Below are 17,292 nucleotides of genomic sequence, written 5' to 3'. Positions count from 1 at the left end.
CAGGATATAATAAGCATTGAAATACCATTTCCAGTGTCATCATTTATCATACACATGACATTACTAATAAGCCCGTCCAATACCAGCCTATTTCAAATAAAACGCCAAATCCGCCCCATCTGCTCTCTCCCACTCCAGCTCACCATTCGAAAGATACGCAAAGGGGTTGGCGTTATTTGAGTAGCGGATATCAAAGTCCTCGCCGCGGACGGTAGAGATAGCCTCTGTAGATTATCAAATGCGTTAGTGCACGTGATTCAAGCCCCGGGGTCTAGGTGAAGGCTGATTTACCTTTGTAGTGAAGAACACTGCCAGGATACATAGCCGTCACGGCAGAGCCATTGTTGTACCAGGCAGTGCAGCCTGAGCTCCAGACGGTATGTTTCAGGTTTGCCTGGACATGACGGTTGTATAGCTGGTTTGCAGTGTCGGTTACGACAACGGAACTAGAGAATGTTAGTGGTTCAAAGGTCTCATTATAGGTAAAGGTCGGATCTTACTGAATATCTTCCCGGGCGATCTTCTTCACCCACTGCAGGATGTAATCAGCAGTCCAGCCTAGCATTTGAGGAACGCTGCCATGGCCAATAGGGCAGTTAGGCCCAGCGAACATGAAGTAGTTGGGACTGCCCGGACAGCAGATGGAGAAATACGCCTCTGGGGTGGTCTTCCAGTCGTGGGCGAGCTGACGACCATTCCGGCCGACCATCTCCCAGCCAGGGATGAAGGTGGTGTCGAAACCCGTGGCGCAGACAATGAGGTCAAAGTCCTCCTCGCCTTGGGTGGTCTGGATGCCTGTCTTGGTGATGCGCTCGATGGGATCAAAACACCATTCTGCGTTGGGCTCCTGCATGGCTTCTAGATACCCATCTCCGGGGCTGAGACGACGGCATCCGATATCAGTATCGGGAATGAGTTTCTTGATCAGGTGTGGGTTCTTGCTGAGACGCTGTCTCATTAGTTGCTCCGTGGCGGTGTATAGCATTTGATTGTACTCGGATCCCTTGAGCATCAGCTTGTAAACGGTGTTGACTCTGTGTGTGATGATGGATTATTAGTAGATCGCCTTAGTAGGTGGGGGTAAACGTACGAGCGTTCGATAAACTTCCTGTATTCCAGAAATCCTTCGGGGTCGTCCCTAAACCGGGCCTTTTCTTCTTCGGTATATACAAAGTTGGTACCCATTCCATCCTTAGTCGTGTCTGGGCACAGATTGACCGACACCCATGTTGGTTGGCGGATGTAGTTGACGATGCGGGCTGCCTTGGGCTGCAGCGCAGGTACGATCTGGATCCCTGAGGAGCCATTGCCGATAATAGCGATCTTCTTTCCAGACCAATCGTAGGCCGGATCCCAGCCCGCTGTGTGAAGTAGCTTGCCCTGGAACTGGGTCAGACCCTCAATCTTGGGCATTTTCCACCGATTGAGAATACCCCCGGCATTGATGAGGATGTCTGCTTCATCGCACACCATTGTGTCGTTCTGCTTGAGCTCAAGAACCCATTTTCCACGTTCCTCGTTCCAGACAGACTTGACAAGTCGGGTGTTGAAAATGATCCTCTCTTTCAGCCCGTACTTCTCCGTTGTCGATCGGATGTATTCCTCAATCTCCGGACCCTTGGCATAGCTTTGCGACCAGGAGGGATTGGGCTCAAAGGGGAATACGTAACTGTGAGCAGGCACGTCGCAGCCCACGCCAGGGTAGATGTTCTCAAACCAAGTACCGCCTACCTCGGGATTCTTTTCATAGAGGGTGAAGTCAACAAAGTCAAGGGGCTGCTCATGCTTGAGCTTGTGCGCAAGGATCAGTCCCGAAAAGCCCGCTCCGATGCAGACGACTCTGAGTTTCCGGGGAGTGAAAGCAAACCGCTTGGGATCTACAGCATATGCTGTGGATTCGGTCGGGACGGACTCTCTGGAAGGCATAATGGTGACAGAACAAGCCCCAGGGTTTGCGAGATGAGTTGCAGACACGCAGGTTCAGACTCGCAATAGCCAAGATTTCGGAACAGGGGGCATCCTTACTAGTTATATGGTAGCCTTGTGGTCCTTTTGTTCCCGGATTTCCCCCGGCCGCAGCCTTGTAGTTTCAGTAACTAAACGGCTGGCCTAAGTTAGTGGTTACCCTAAAGGGTAAGTCTACAGGCCCGATTGATTCGCAGGATGATATATTAGCGCAAAATCGACTCTGCGAGTCTACCATACAATATGACGCAGGACGTAATTGAAAGGAGATAGCCATGGCGGTAGAGTCCTGCATTTGTCAGACCTTTATTAACCTTGTAGGAATTAGGCCCCCAAAAAGGGTCAAGAGTGAAGCTTTGAGATGGCAGAGGAAGGGCGCCGGGAGTGAAGCCACGCCGCTGTCAAAGATACGGACCCGCCGGCCCGCCTGGTTTGGGGGCCAAAGGGGCCTGTCAGGGGCCGGAAGGATCGCTAGAGCATCCTAGCGGCATGCCACACGCCGAACGCTGAATGTGATTGATGCGTTCGCTTCTTTGAATGCCCTGGAGCTTATAATTCGACGCAGTAGTGTGTCAGAACCGGATTTCTATCTTAAAGACCCAGCGGTGCCTTCCAGTCCACTCGATATGCCTTCCTCTGCAAGTGGCAACAGACATGTCCAGCAGCGTCTTTGGGGATCCTCCTCCAGGGACGGACCTGACGGCCAGCCGGCGTGGGGTGAACAATGCAGCTGTGAGTGTCACATACGTGCTGGCAGCTATTGCCATTGCCCTTCGATTTTTCGCCAGATCTCGGGTGCAACAGGCTTCCATTGCTGCCGATGATTGGATGATAGTTGCTGCTTTGGTATGTGCTTGTGACATATTGCCTCTCCAGAAGCACCGGATGGCGATGCTGATGATTAGGATGACTGCAGCTGTCCGTAACCGCGAATTTCGTCTCCACGATTGTTGGTTCGTTCGCCAGGCCATCACCCGGCAAAGAGTACTGACCAACTCTATACAGGAGGCTACTATGGCCTCGGGAAGCATGTATGGGCTATACCCCTGCATGATGTGATCAAGGTCATGCAAATATTGTTCGCATACGTCCTCATATACGTCGTCACCGTGCCCTTGATCAAGCTTTCGGTCATCCTCTTTTACCGCCGCATTTTCGGTATGAACAAGGCGATGTGGTTCTGCGTCGCATTGACGATCGGCTACTGGGTTTCTTGCACCATCGCCTTTCTCGTCTGTTGCCGGCCTGTCTCATACTACTGGACGCAGTATGCTGATCCGGCTGGCGGCCGCTGCGTCTACAACCTTTATCCATTCTATATCGGAAATGCCGCTGCAAATGTGACCACGGACGTGATCATTCTGCTAGCCCCCATGCCTGTTATCTGGAGGCTTCACATGCGAACCACCCAGAAGGTTCTGGTTTGCAGCATTTTCCTACTTGGCAGCTTGTATGTTGTGTCGATCGCCCCCCTTTCCGACCCCATGTTTTATCCTGTCCGGAAACTGATAAAAACATTATTTGTAGTGTCTGCGTGGCGAGCCTCATCCGAATATATTACATGACGTTTCTTAGCAGGTCCGTGGATATCACCTGGATCATGGGAAATGTCTTCATCTGGTCCAGTGTGGAGCCGTGCATCGGAATTGTTTGTGCCTGTCTGCCTACCTTGCAACCCCTGCTGCGGTACACCATCCAACGGATATTCGGCTCGCGTGTGGGAAGGTATCTGGGTAGCTCGGAGAATAAGCTGTCCAGCCACACGAGGAATGCTCCCGTGAGGAAGCCCAGGGATTGGGACGAGAGTCTGCTTGCAACGCAGACTGTCCGAGTCGAGATGGACTCTATGCGCAGAGAAGACGAGAGTGACGAGGGCAGAATCATGATTGAGACCGACTTCCAAGTGATCGAGAGCAAGAGGGCAGTATAATAGCACTGGCATATTACGGATAACAAATCCGTGGCGTCACTTTATATGTAGCTGGTGGAGTGGCAGGTGATCATCATCAGGGTATTCAGCTAGCTGGCACGCTACAAATAGAACCAAAGAAATTCAAGAGTAGACATGGACATAAGTTACTACAATGTCGCATCACATCACCAAGATGATGCGTCTGGATATCAAAATTTTATAGTATGTACGACTGGCTCGCTTCACTAGATCTGACACCATAGCCCGTTAGCGATGTGACACACGGTAGGGACAGAAAAATAACAGAGTGAAGCCCATCCATCTTTAAGCCCAGCTAGTAGCCTTCCTCTTCGCCCTGCTGGTAGACGTGTCGTGAACGTCCAGGGTCTTTGCGCATTTGCTGGCCAGAGCCAGTGAAACCCACTACTGCAGTCAGTCTGCTGTCGCACGTGTTCTATCAGAAGAGTCCACTCACCTCGGGCATTTACTCCGTCGCCCGTGCGGAACATGCTCTCCTTGCGACCCAGTTTCCCCTTGCTGGCAAAGTCTTTCCACTTCATCTTGCCCGCCTCAAGCTCCCGCGTGGCCTTCACCTTCCGGGGCACCTTGGCCGGGCGCGCCGGCCCATCGCTCACCTTGCTCGGCTCCTTACGCGCCTGGTTGGCCAACGCGGGGTTAATGTCCGCGGCGGCGGAGATCACGCTCGAGTGGGGCGGCGGCGGCGCCGGAGATTGTGATGAGGAATTGCCTGAGCTTGCATCAGCCTTGCGCTTTCGCGAGTCATTGCCGGAAATGGGCCTGATGTCTTTGGAGGTTAGATTTTCCACCGTCCCATATGACTTGAACGAGACGAGGTACACGGGGTTGCTCGCAGAGCCGGTGATGGAGGTGATACGCGCTGGGTAGAACGAGTTGTCGCCCGACACCCACCGGGCGAGAACGTGCTCGTTAACGGAAAAGGAGGTCTGAGTTGACGGTTCGTCCGTTTGTTCGACCGTCGGTTTGCGGTATGTTGGTTGAGATGCGTAAGAATCCTTGGCCCTATTATCCTTGGCCGCGGACGCCGGCGGCTGAGACACGGGAGGCGCGGGAGGTTTGAGTTCGGCAATGGATGTTTCGGTGAGGTTTATAAGTTCTTCCAGCTCAGTTTGGAGACTCTGCAATTCCGTGTTGTCTGGGTCTACCTGCAAACTCGATTGGACGGTTTCAAGCTGGGGGAGAGGGACGGTTAGTCACGGACCAGACGGTGATGGCCAAGCACGTACCTGGAGCTTGAACTCCTTCACCTCTGCCTCCAGGGCAGCGACGTCTGACATTGTTGGGTAATTAGAAGAAGTAAAAAGGGGAATGCGATTAATTCCTGGTGGAGAACCGGAGGATGAATGAATGAATGGCAAGTGCGCCGGATGATGACAGTCGTCAAAGTGGAGTGGCGGTCGGGCTGAGGGAGAGCAAATCTGAGGTTTTGCAGATAAGAGAAGTCGCCCTGGGATAAGACTGGGCTGTGGCGGGGGCCCCGTTGCGGCTCGTGACAATCACGTGCCTCGGCACCGCCACATCTGCATGGGCGCAAGTCACATGTTATCCGCTATCTGCATTCGCTCGCTCGCTCGCTCCTGTTGCTACAGTTCACTAGGAGCTCAACTAGCGGACGTTCTTGGTTGCTGACCCTTATGGTGAAGTACTTTTAGCAACTACTGCCCCTTCAGGCTTGGGCCGGTCACTACTTAGTCCCGGTTCGACTTCCCCACGGTTACATTAAAGGCAGGCAGCCGAAGTCCAGAAAAGCTCCGATCTCAGGCCACGCCCGCATCCACTAAGCTACGGGTCAACGGGTCAACACCTGGTTGGTGTCCGCTTCCACAGTCGATCCTCACGTCATTCGGCTGCCGGAACAAAGGCCAACCGATGGGGGTGATGATTGGCCCGAGATCTGCCAGGTGTCCGTCCTACCGCGTTATCAGGCTACATGCCACATGCTAGACTAGACTACAGGCTACAGGCTACAGCAACACTTGATACTGATGGGGCAGCGGCACCGGCAGTCCAGGAGTCATAACCGGGCGGGGAGATCAATGGCCAACCCCAAGACTCGTCAGCCGTGGCAGGTTGCTCGTCGCTATAGGCTAAACCTTAAGCATCGGAGATCCAGATCCCTGGTGGGTTCACACCGCTTGGCCCGATTGTGATCGGTCGGGGGGGCTATGCACTCGACCGAGAGTAGTAGGGGGGGAGCTCTGGCCAAATAATCTAGGTTATCCCCGGCTTACGATGTGCACGGGAGACGAATTCCTGGTTGCTACAGCCTACAGCACTCACATGGGAGGAACCATGCGATTGACGGGCAACTACCTAGATTACAGTAATCCATCCGAGGCACCCGAGATCGCAAAGGGATAGGCATCAGCATGAGCCATGAGGAGCACCGAAAGTCGGAGGGTCTGGTCTTAACACTGAGACTGGGGGCGGTGAGATGACGGCGAACAAAAGAACCCGTGCCCGTGTCCGAGAAAAGTGGCGCCCCATGAGTCACTTTTCTTGGGTGAGACAGTCGATCGGTTCGTCTAGTACGGAGTAGCATCACCCAGACAAAGGACGGTCCCAATTTCGCAGGGGGGCGGTCCAGCAATCTACCTATCCATCGACGGCGTAGATAAACTAGTTATCTAAATACTAAGTAGGCAGAGACTAAGATACTAGTGCCTGGGTCCCAGTTTCAGGCTGACGAGTCTAGCAATGGAGTCAAATCCATCGTAGGGTTGATGATTGTAAGAGGGGACCAACCAAGGAACCAAGCAATGCCGAAGTGGAAGAGAAGCAAATGGGCGAAGAGAGAAAAACCGCAGAGGCTTTTCGGGTTGGATTTCTAAGCAGGAGTCACTGGGTTCCCCACCTGCAGCCTGAGGTTTGCACCGGCAGAGCACCTCAGGCTACACTTTTTGCCTTCTGCAGAATCCTGTAGCCAATCACCTTCTTCTATTCTGCCGACCGCTCTCAGGGCCATCGCCCCCTCTCTCTCTCAGTGTGTCTCCTCCGCGGTGGAAGATTCCATTCCATCCGCCTCTCTTCTACTAGGCTTGTCTTGTCTTGTTGCATCCACTGCCTCTCCTCTCACGCCTTCTCTCAACCTTTCCCCCCTCATCCTTTCCTTCCAACCCCCGTCAAGAACCAACTCCCCTCCCCCCTCCTACCCGGTGCCACAATTTCGTTCCATTCGGCCAGACCCTTAACGACGGGTCTCGCATTCTTTCGCCCTACTGCATCCCCCTACCTCTCGCCCATCTTGCATCATCCTACTACTCTTCCCATCCTCCTTTCACTCACCACTCACCAGCCCCTCTCCCCTCCCTCTCGTCCTCTTGCTCGGCCTGTGATTCGTCCTAGGTCTGCCTCTCCTTAGCCCCGTTTTGGCTCGTCAGACAGACCTCTTTGCGGCTTGTGCGTCTCGCCTGCCTTGCGCCTCTCCTTCACGCATTGTCATCCGCAACTTCACCTGTCTCCCGAATCTCACTTCTTCCCGCAACGCCCCGTCTCCCCAACACCTCCCGAAGACTGCCAGCCTCAGATTGCTTCCCCCAAACATCCCTAGGTGCAGTTGAGGTTGACGTGAAGGTTCTTGGTTGGCTGTCTCGGTCATCGCAAAAATCATATTGTGCCCCTCTTCTGGTCTCTTCCGGTGTCATCGTACCGGAACCCCTCCTACTTGACCCGTCTCTGGGGGCCACCCATCGATACAACGAACGGGCGGGAAGCCCGGCCTGCATCTCATCGAGTCGACCATTATTTCCAGATCACTTCTGTCGAGCAGCACTTGACACGCCCCACGGCTTCAACACCTTCCCCCTCTGGTTGTCACTGTCGGCTGCGATATTCTGAACACAATGGCCGACTACAACTCCCTCTATCAGCACGGTCTTTACCTGTCGCCAGATCAGCAGGATCTTCTCCTGGCTGCTCTATCCTCCAACAATCCGCCTGCAAAACAGCAGAATAATTCTCATCCCCCGGCTTCCAAGTCAGACCCAGAGTCTACCCCTGGAACCACAGGTAGTTACAATATGAGCCCTGCATTCGACCCCTCTAATCCTCACTCGGGTGGCCTGGGGTATGGCGATGATGAAAGTCCCTTCCTGGACTTCAACCCCGAGCTGGACTTTGACTTTCAAGGCTCCGAGAACTTGATCGGTGATATTCCCGACAGCCTGCCGCAATCGGAAGAACCCGAGCCGGGAGAGAAGCGGAAGGACATCGATGGCGATGCGGATGAGAATGAAGCTTCTGGTAAGAAGCGAAGAGAAAGCGATGAGAAGGCGGCAAAGAAGCCAGGAAGGAAGCCCTTGACTTCCGAGCCAACCTCAGTACGTATACTCGGTTATCGCGATGTGGGCGCCGAGGGTATCGTGATACTAACACATTTGCAGAAGCGGAAGGCACAGAACCGAGCTGCGCAGCGAGCGTTCCGTGAACGCAAGGAGAAACACTTGAAGGATTTGGAAACGAAGGTAGATGAGCTTCAGAAGGCTTCTGACAACGCGAATCAGGAAAATGGGTTACTACGTGCTCAGATTGACCGCCTGCAAGTCGAACTGAGAGAGTACCGCAAGCGTCTCTCCTGGCTGACCACCGGCACTGGTGTCTCTGCCATGAATGCCATCCCAGGGGCCTATCCCAACAGCAAGGGATCGTACGGCCTTCAGAACAACGATTTCATGTTTGACTTCCCCAAATTCGGGGATCTTCCGGGCTCCCACATTTTCAATAATGGCCAATTGTCCAAGACGCAGCAGAGTGCTAAAGGGGAGCCATCAACAGCAACCCCGCGTAACGACTCTCGTGTGCCAGGTGTTGTGAGCCGTAACTCTCTGAGCAGCTCTCAGTCCAACGGTGTACCCGCGGGCAGGACTCCCAGCTCCGTGTCCCAGCAGGGATCCACTCCTGCGTCCACGAGGAAGTCCACGCCGAAGGTGTCCATATACAACGGCACGGCGCACTCCACCTCTACGCACGACTCCTCTACAACTGACTCGCCATCCTCCTCGTCCGATTCCCACCAGAGCCAGAGTCTTTCTTCCAACGGCACATCCCCGGAACCGACCATTAATTCTCCTGCTACTAAGGCCCACCACAATCACGGTGCTCATGATGGCTGCACATATACCACCATCGATGGTGAGGAATCCTTCTGCGCGCAACTTGGCATGGCATGTGGCAATATCAATAACCCCATTCCAGCCGTCCGGCATAACAGCCAAAGCGCGTCAAATACTCCTAGTCAGGAGGCTCCCCACGAGGATGTTGCGGGTCTGGATATGCTCGCTCAGCAGAACGGAGGCCAGTTCGATCCTGTTCTCTTCGGAGACTGGCGTGAGCCTCAGGATGCCATCCTGTCTCAGGACTTCGGAACATTCTTTGACGATGCTTTCCCCCTGCCCGATCTGGGAAGCCCTTCACACAACCTCACGGAAGCGGCCACCCAACAACCACCGAAGAAGGACTTGATCGCGGAGATTGACAGCAAGTTGGATGAAGAAGTTGTGCCTGGAGAAGACAAGTCTCAGATGCTGAGTTGCACGAAGATATGGTATGATCATCCTGTTGTACTCCCCAATAACCACATTCGTACTGACTTCTTAAAGGGATCGTCTGCAATCAATGGAGAGATTCCGCAACGGAGAGCTCGATGTCGATCATCTTTGCTCCGAACTACGCATGAAGGCGCGGTGTTCTGAGGGCGGTGTGGTCGTCAACCAGCAAGACGTTGACGACATCATGGGGCGGGCGAAGTAGTCAAGCGAGGGGAAACAACAAGTTAGTTCGCACCTGCGCCGCCCGCCGCATACTGCCCTCGTTGCCATCATTCTGCGTTTCAGATACCCATACATGTAATGCAAAGCTGTTGTTGACGCCGTTACGACAAAAAGGGACAAATGGATACGGGAGGTTTTTCACACGAACGCAAAGTGAAAAATCCACGGAGTACTCCAGGTTATTTACCGCAATCTTCGGTTGGACATTTTTTTTCTTCTAAAGACATTTGGAGCAAAGCAATAACCTCCCCAACACATATTACATCTCTCCATCTACTTATGACTGTACTTTCTCTACTATCTTCTTTCTTCTTCTCTCTCCTTCTCTCGAAGACCACTGCAGGCGAACAGGAGGCGTGGTTTGCTGGGGGAAAAATTAATGCAATATAGGAAGCTTCGGGTTGGCAGACTGTACACCATGACCGTTGGAGTCTTCTTTCATTCATTCTATCCTACACTTGGGTTGCGTGCTTGTTCCTATGTATATGCACCGCTGGTTCTCGACCTTTCAGCACACCACATGTATTCAAAAAATCTTGGTGGCTGGGGACTTGAGTGATATGTTGCTGTGTCAATTTATCTGTCTACCTACCTGCCCTTGGAAATACGCGAAAGGGTTCTTCTTGTCTATTTGGGTGTAATCGGCGTATTTCTCAGGGTGAGGTTGTATCTCTGTATAGGCATGAAGTAATAATACGCCAGTTCTCTCTTCTCCGACACTCGTACTAGTATAGATATTCCTTCATACTAATGTTTGATGCTTCCGATGATTCTTCAACCATCTACCTCTTGCAATTGCAGTCGTACTACCAGTCGTGGTACTACTGCTTTGGTAGTACTTCGATACTAGTGAGTTATTCTTAACAAGACAAGTTGATAGTAGTGTGGTCCATTACGTAGAGTGGCCCGCCGCACCCGCCCGGAATATATATCTTGGAAACAACTCCAAACTTAGTTGCACTCATGATACATACTACTACTTACTAGTAAGTAGCCCGAAGCAGGTCAGTGCAACACCCGTTGCGGTACAGTTGTAGTAAAGTAGGAGGTAATTGTAGAAAAGTTAGTCTACTGTCTTTACTACGTAGTACAAGTAGTATAGCGGTACTACCAGTTGGAAGGATACTAAGTACTAGTGGTAGTAGATAAAGCCGCAGGAAGTTACAAGGGTATCGATATTGGTACGTTCCAGGAGAATATAGAATACAAAAGAATCCTCGCCGTTGGCCTTTTTGGTTTGTTTCTTCTTTTTTTCGTTTCTTGCAAAGTAACCTCAGATATATCCCTTCGCTTTTTAAATTCCCCGTTTCCCGCGGCCACCCAACAAAATCAAAGACCATAATATCATACCAAGTTCAATAGCACACACACCCACCTCTCCTCCGCTTGCTTCTGCTTTGCGCCTCCGCCTATGTCTCTCTGTCTCCGCCTCTGCTTCTGCCTTCGGATCCACACCAACGACTCCTGGAGTCCTAGGGATCCGAGTGGGGAATGGAGTCGACCGAGTCAGGAACCCGATCACTCCCGTCGCCAGCGCGAAGTGTCTACTAGGAAAGAAGAAGATGAATGGGAAAAGAAGTTTGGACGCATATCTCGCTGAAAAAGGACAAGAACATGGTGAAAAGAGGAAAAGACGTCATTTAGCAAGTATCACAACAATAGAAAATTAAAATACCGATCGAAAAGCGTGGGATTAATGAAAACATGGAACAGGAAGAAAAGAGATGCAGACGTAGAATGACACTTTCGAAAAGAAAGATGAAAAGGGGGAATTGGAGAAACAAAGGCGGATATGGAATCAGAAAGGGATATCAGGCACAACCACACACAAATCAAGCGTCGCCTCCAGTTGTGGCGGGCTTGTCGCCTGGTCCCGAGTCTGAAGTCGGAGCGCCTCCCTTGTTGAACCCACCGCGACCACCACGTCCGCCACGTCCGCCCCGGTCGCCGCGGCCAGCACCGCCTCGGCCACGGAATCCACGTCCGCGGTTAGTCTCGCTGTCACTGGCACCTCCGCTCTGGTACCCGCGCTGGGAGGCATTGGCACCACGGTTGCTGCCCTGCCATGTACCGGCGTTGCCGCGGTGGCTGCCACGGTCTTCGAAGAACTTGATGTTGGGCTTACGAGGTTGACCGGCAGGAGTGGGCTTCTTGTGCTCCGGGGGCTGGCGATCGAGGGCAGCCTTGGCCTCCTCGACAGTCGTGAAGTGGACGACATGGTTGTTGTATTTGCCCCACTTCTCAATCTTCACGATCTTGGCCTTGTCTTCTTCGGGGAAGAGATCACGCACAGCTTGTTCGTTCTCAACGTTCGAGACGAAGAGGCCGTTGCTCTGCTTCTTCTCAATCTTGGGCATCGGAGATTCGGAGGGCTTCTCGGGCTGAGCGGTACCGTTGGCCTCGGTGGTCGTGGTTCTCTCCGGGGACGTCACGGCGGGCTGCGCAGCAGGGGCGGCGGCAGGCTGCGGCGTAGCAGGCTTAGGGATCACGGGAACGGGGGATGTACGAGCGGGAGCGGCGGCGGGAGCCTTGGCCTGTGCCGGGGCCTGCTGTTGAGGAAGGGGACCCGTGCGGGCGGGAACAGGTTGAGCCTGACCGAATTGGGGAGCAGCTCCGGGGACGCGAGGCGAGGCAATGCCAGCAGGGGCGCCAGCGGGGACGGGAGCGGGCTGGGCTGGGCCAGCGGGCTGGGGCTTGCCGGTACGGTGAGCGAAATTGAATCCTTGGGCGCGCATTTCGGTAGCGATGCGGCCCGACTCGATCTCAAGCACCAAGAAGCCGAATGCTGCGTCTGCCAAGTTGAAGTTCCACATGTTCTTGAAGGCGCTTTCGTCGACCTGGCCAGCTGCGTTGCCGGGGGCAGCAGGTCCACCGAACGGGTTGCCACCGTTGGCAACGGTAGGCATCTTGTTGACCACCTCAAGAGCATTGTCCAGCAGAGTCTTCTGAGCCTCGTTCTGCGAAATGGCGGCCTCGACCTCGCCCCGGACGGTCTCCCACACGTCATTGAAGGAAGCCTTGGAAGCGGCAAGCTTGCCCCGGTAGTGGTCGAGGGAGGGGTTGACGGAGAATTCGTTGTAGGACGAGCCGTAACGGAAGTGCAAGCCAGCGGAGATGGAGAAATCGGCCTTGAGCGTGACCGACAGCTGGTTCAGCATACCCTCACGAGCCGGCGACGCATGCGTGACGAAGATCCGGGTCTCTGAGGGGTCGTATACACGGTTCGCTGTGTCAATCAGCTCTCCCATTTGCAGCAGGGTTGTCCACATGGTGCCTTGGCCGCCAGCAATAGTAGTCTTGCCCTCGCCATTGTCGAACAGCTTGTGCATAACAACCGCTCCTCCCAAACCCAAGAGACGGAGCTTCACACCGCCAATGTCGAGCAGCCGCGAGTTGGCTTCATCAATGATGTGCAGCTTGTCAACCTTGTACTCTCCCGATCGGAACTTCTCCAACACGCGAACATCCTCGCAGGCACCCCAGACAGTGTAGACAGGAACATCGAGAGTGAGCCGCTTGTCGAGCAGCATGGGAAGCTCTGAGAGGGGTAGCTGATCGGGCGTGAATCGTTGCTTGATGGACTGCTGGGGAGGAGTCTGGGCAATAGTGCGCTTGACATTCTCGGGGAGCAGGGGAGAGTATTGGGCCACGTGCTTAAGAGTCCTAATCGTCGAGATGCAGATTTGTGTTAGTAGATCCGGTCACATGTTTATCATGCATGAAAGCTCTCTAGCGGCTGAAAGTAGCTGTACGAATCGGGGAAGGGGAAAGCCACTGACTTGTCTGCAATGCGCTCGAGCGAAGTGTCATCGTAGAAACCGAAGTCACCGGTGTGGATGATATGGTCTGCACGGGCCTGCCTGGCCAACTCATTCAAGGACTTCAGATTACCTGCGCCGTGGAAAAAGCAAAACAGATTTCCCAAATCAGCTCAATCGGGTCTACCAATCCGGGGATCGCTACCGGAGCTATATCCGGACCACATACCTCGCACGTCCGCAATGCACAGCACTCTGACGGGACCATTCTGAATGATTCGACCATTGTTTGGGAGGAGAGGGGCGGCGCCGGGGACGGGACCAGAAGGAACAGCACCGTTGGGGAGGGGATAGCCTTGAGGACCGAAGTTGTGTGGAGGACGGGGCTAGACAAGCAAGAGAGCATGAAGTCAGCATGGGGAAGGCCAAGATCTTATCTGAGCGCGTTGGAGGATCGCCAACGCGCGGTTTCAGAGGGGGACATGACGTTGGACAGCCATCACATCACAGCTGAGCTATACGGGGCCAGAAACAAGAGAGGGAGCACATACAGAAGCCATGAGTAGGGACTGGAACTAGAGGTCGGAAAAGCGAGAAAGAAAAGGTCAAGGGTAGTTGATGATGAAGCAGAAGGAGAAGGGAAAGAGACGGGCGAGAGAAGAGGAAGAAGACGAAGAAAGACGACTGGGGGAGGAGGAAGCAAGCACGACGAGGCGGTTTGGAACACGGCGAAAGAGAGACTCAGAGTCGCTGCCAGCCGAAGTGAAGCCTCCCCGCTTATGTAAGCCCCAGGGGCAGCTTTCCAGCAAACGGGCGCAAGGGACAACAACAACAACAACCACCACAACAGTAACTGACTAGTATTAGATGTAAAGATTGGTGTACGCAAAAGATGGTAAGTGAATGGTTTGACCTCTAACACCGAGAAATTTCTGCAGCGGGTGTTTCCCTGGACTTCATTCACCACAAGAGGTCATCCAGATCTACACAATGCCCAAGTGACACTTCAAATCGGGCCTAAACAGGAAGGTACCTGACAGCACTGGCAACACAAGTAAATTCATGAGATGATGGAAATTACCAGTTTCCATCCTATCTACCTCTCAGATCTATTCACAATTGATGATGCGTTACACAAAAACTCTCTCTGTCTAATCTACAGATTCTCTCCCTGGTTCAACAAAGTCTCCTGGCTGTCACTGCTTCCTTGGTTGCCCCCTTCACTGAGCACTTGCCTCGAAACAGCAGCTTGAAGGGATTTGGGCCCTTGTAGTGCCATCAGGGCAAAATGACCGCCCACTGTTGGGCGAGCTCGGCACAGCACAGGCACCCCAGGGCTCCGTCCCTTGGCTGATGTGGCAACGTACCGATCGGAGAACGGCCAGTTGTGTTTTCCGTTGGTCATAAAACTCCAAAGATCCTCCACAAACTCAGAGCGAGTGTCGGCATCGAACGTGCCTGCTAACCACATGTTCCAGTCCGACTTGGCCCAGTCTTGCCGGTTATCCAACGGGACCCCATATTCAGCTCGCACCGACTTGAAGAAGGTATTTCCCATCTCGTATGCCGCTTTGGGGAAGGTCTGAAGATCAAGTAGTACATCTGGGTAGAGGTTGTATGGTATTTTCCAAGAGGCTGGCTTGCCGGGATACTGCAGCACGAAGTGTGTCTTGTTCCCGTCTGTTCCACGGCCCTGGGTGAAGAACAGATCCGCTCGCGCTTCCCCAACTTGAGAGTATTCGGAGAGTCCCGTCAGTTCACCGAATGCCTTGATACCAACGGCCGCCTTGATGGCAAGGTTCGTCTCATTGGCTAGTGCGCCAGCTGCATCGTTCGAAGACAGCTGCTTGGTGATATCAACGCCATTATCGACCAAATAGTCCGCATAGCCTCTCAAGAGGTCGGTGTACTGAGCGGCCCATTCGGTGTCGCCTGTTGCTCGTACGTAGGCCAGGATCAGTACCATTAAATTCCCACATTCCTCAATCGGCATTGGCTCGGCCTTCTGATTGTCATGCCCAATGGCATTGGGATAATGCTTGCCCATGTCGTGGATTACATACGGCTTTTGCCAGCGGCCAGCAGCCAGGTACCTCATCATCGGTTCCAGCAGAAGTCGGATGTAGTCCGGGTCCAGAATGTAGTAAATCGGGAAGGCAGGCATGATAACGTCCACTGTGTTGAGGTTGCCATTGCTAGAAAGCTCCTTGATGAACGCCAGAACATCGGTGGTGTCAAGAGTGTCATTAGGGATGGTCACCTCTATCCCTCCGTACGCCTGACGAGCCGACAGTGTGACGATGTCGGCGTACTTTTGGCCAGCCGCTGCTTTGGCTTGCTTGGCCATCTCTGCATCGAGTATCCGAGACTCCTGCAGAGCGGCGGTATAGTCGTCAAGGAAGTAAGAGACCGCGTCGTGGCTATCCGGGTACTGCGATCGGTAATAGCCAGTGTATGGTTTGCCCAGGTAATTAATGGACTGCTCACGCACATGCCCAACGGCAAATGTTACTGATTCTCTACCCTCAACCTTTCCTAGATCGTGTGAAAGGGCCACGATTCCTCCTGGAACCCATGGCTGACGATTGTCGACTAGTCTCCCAGTACTGACAAACTGAGAACGCACTTCCCCGCGTTTGCCGGATGAGAAAGAGAGTTTAGACTTAGAAGTTGGGCGAGAGGCGAAGATCGCCTCGCCCCATGTAGCCATATCATCTACTTCAGCGTAAGGGGAGCCGTCCTTCAGCCCCAAGGAGAAGACGGCAGTGGTGCCGGTTTCGCGAAAACCGCGTGTAGTGTCTTGTGGCTTGCCCGCCCATCTTCCGTCGATGCTGGAGTAGATCTGGATGCTCTTGGAAGAACCCTCCGATACAGAAACGGTCAAATAGCCTTTCCCACGAACTGGTTAGCTTCTGAAACACGATAGGCTATGTTGTTGTCGCGATCTTACTGAAAGGAAGAGACTGCCGCAGATAGTTTGAGGGCGATATGGGCGAGAAAAAGTCCAAAGTGAAAACCACCGAACCAGCGGAAAGAGTAAACACTGAATGGGTCGCGGTATACTCGGCACTTCGAACGATCGCAGGAATGATGTTCTCGCCTGGATTCTTGACGCTCATCAAACTGTACGCCTGGCCATCGACGCGAGCCATGACCGACCACGTGAGACTCTGTCCCGCCCAGAACTGAGGCTCCGCATACGGCAATGTTTGAACCTGATCGCTGGGCATCCATGCTGAGAGATACGGACTCCGGACGGCCAGCGGATAGGATGGAGGCAGCGCTGGCTGATGAACAACGAGCGCTCGCTCTCGAGGGGTAAATGCGGAGAGGAGCATGGTAGTGAGCGAGCCAATACCGAGGCTCTTAGTGAAGTCTAGATACATGTTGAACTACGTCCCGGAGATCCAGCCGTGGAGGTAGTCAAATATAACGAGGAGTAGACGGTCCGCCAGCATGGAAGATAGCAATGGGATGATGATGAAGGGAAACGGAGGTGGGGTTTAGCGGAGTCCAGTGCTGAAGTCGAATGGGGGAAAAAGGCACCCCTGGCTGGCTGGATGGAGCTCCTCCGTCGATCGTGGGCGTCGTCAGCCGTGCATTTCGTCATTGGCAATTGCGCTGGCGTGGCAGCCTGGCTAGACGCGCTCAGGAACCCGCCCGTCCCCTGGGGCCTTTTGACGACGCAGTGGAGCTGGTCACGCCATCGGCCATAAACACCACGTTGATCGCGTTGCAGACTAATTACCATGGAAGAGCTGAGATGGACAGTGTCCTGAGTCGATGATTCGATGATCTCCCTGGGTTGAATCCGGAATGCGGGGATGCCGTTTTCGGAATAGTGCAATTT

At 53.6% G+C, this 17,292-nt stretch overlaps 8 protein-coding genes across 8 annotated transcripts; 3 read left to right on the top strand and 5 right to left on the bottom strand.

Annotated features, from left to right (window-relative positions):
- Nucleotides 1-87: 87 nt before the first annotated feature.
- On the bottom strand, nt 88-1,926 carry An11g08030 (uncharacterized protein; the record flags this gene model as incomplete). Its single annotated transcript, XM_001394734.3, has 4 exons — nt 88-224; nt 292-446; nt 501-1,034; nt 1,091-1,926. 4 exons carry the CDS (start codon nt 1,924-1,926, stop codon nt 88-90), a joined length of 1,662 nt encoding a protein of 553 aa, XP_001394771.1.
- A 693-nt stretch (nt 1,927-2,619) lies between these two features.
- Nucleotides 2,620-3,895, top strand: An11g08020 (uncharacterized protein; the record flags this gene model as incomplete). The annotated part of the gene is made up of 4 exons (XM_001394733.1): nt 2,620-2,811; nt 2,882-2,918; nt 2,971-3,415; nt 3,493-3,895. 4 exons carry the CDS (start codon nt 2,620-2,622, stop codon nt 3,893-3,895), a joined length of 1,077 nt encoding a protein of 358 aa, XP_001394770.1.
- Nucleotides 3,896-4,211: 316 nt separating this feature from the next.
- An11g08010 (uncharacterized protein) lies at nt 4,212-5,193 on the bottom strand (the record flags this gene model as incomplete). Its single annotated transcript, XM_001394732.3, has 3 exons — nt 4,212-4,300; nt 4,353-5,088; nt 5,143-5,193. The coding sequence occupies 3 exons, from the start codon at nt 5,191-5,193 to the stop codon at nt 4,212-4,214; spliced, it is 876 nt and encodes a 291-aa protein (XP_001394769.1).
- A 653-nt stretch (nt 5,194-5,846) lies between these two features.
- An11g08000 (hypothetical protein) lies at nt 5,847-6,839 on the top strand (the record flags this gene model as incomplete). The annotated part of the gene is made up of 4 exons (XM_059750425.1): nt 5,847-5,929; nt 6,016-6,239; nt 6,298-6,391; nt 6,653-6,839. The coding sequence occupies 4 exons, from the start codon at nt 5,847-5,849 to the stop codon at nt 6,837-6,839; spliced, it is 588 nt and encodes a 195-aa protein (XP_059604330.1).
- A 57-nt stretch (nt 6,840-6,896) lies between these two features.
- Nucleotides 6,897-7,641, bottom strand: An11g07990 (hypothetical protein; the record flags this gene model as incomplete). The annotated part of the gene is made up of 5 exons (XM_059750424.1): nt 6,897-6,994; nt 7,069-7,131; nt 7,209-7,257; nt 7,299-7,370; nt 7,420-7,641. The coding sequence occupies 5 exons, from the start codon at nt 7,639-7,641 to the stop codon at nt 6,897-6,899; spliced, it is 504 nt and encodes a 167-aa protein (XP_059604329.1).
- Nucleotides 7,642-7,758: 117 nt separating this feature from the next.
- Nucleotides 7,759-9,664, top strand: An11g07980 (uncharacterized protein; the record flags this gene model as incomplete). Its single annotated transcript, XM_059750423.1, has 3 exons — nt 7,759-8,235; nt 8,299-9,458; nt 9,514-9,664. The coding sequence occupies 3 exons, from the start codon at nt 7,759-7,761 to the stop codon at nt 9,662-9,664; spliced, it is 1,788 nt and encodes a 595-aa protein (XP_059604328.1).
- A 1,852-nt stretch (nt 9,665-11,516) lies between these two features.
- An11g07970 (uncharacterized protein) lies at nt 11,517-14,002 on the bottom strand (the record flags this gene model as incomplete). Its single annotated transcript, XM_001394728.3, has 4 exons — nt 11,517-13,347; nt 13,464-13,575; nt 13,672-13,828; nt 13,994-14,002. 4 exons carry the CDS (start codon nt 14,000-14,002, stop codon nt 11,517-11,519), a joined length of 2,109 nt encoding a protein of 702 aa, XP_001394765.1.
- A 596-nt stretch (nt 14,003-14,598) lies between these two features.
- An11g07960 (uncharacterized protein) lies at nt 14,599-16,828 on the bottom strand (the record flags this gene model as incomplete). The annotated part of the gene is made up of 2 exons (XM_001394727.1): nt 14,599-16,331; nt 16,393-16,828. The coding sequence occupies 2 exons, from the start codon at nt 16,826-16,828 to the stop codon at nt 14,599-14,601; spliced, it is 2,169 nt and encodes a 722-aa protein (XP_001394764.1).
- Between the last annotated feature and the right edge of the window lie 464 nt (nt 16,829-17,292).

This window comes from Aspergillus niger (genome assembly GCF_000002855.4).
Source record: "Aspergillus niger supercontig An11".
NCBI classification, from domain to species: Eukaryota; Fungi; Ascomycota; class Eurotiomycetes; order Eurotiales; family Aspergillaceae; genus Aspergillus; species Aspergillus niger.
The sequence above is the reverse complement of the archived record's forward strand: the minus strand, read 5'-3'. Positions and strand labels throughout refer to the sequence as shown.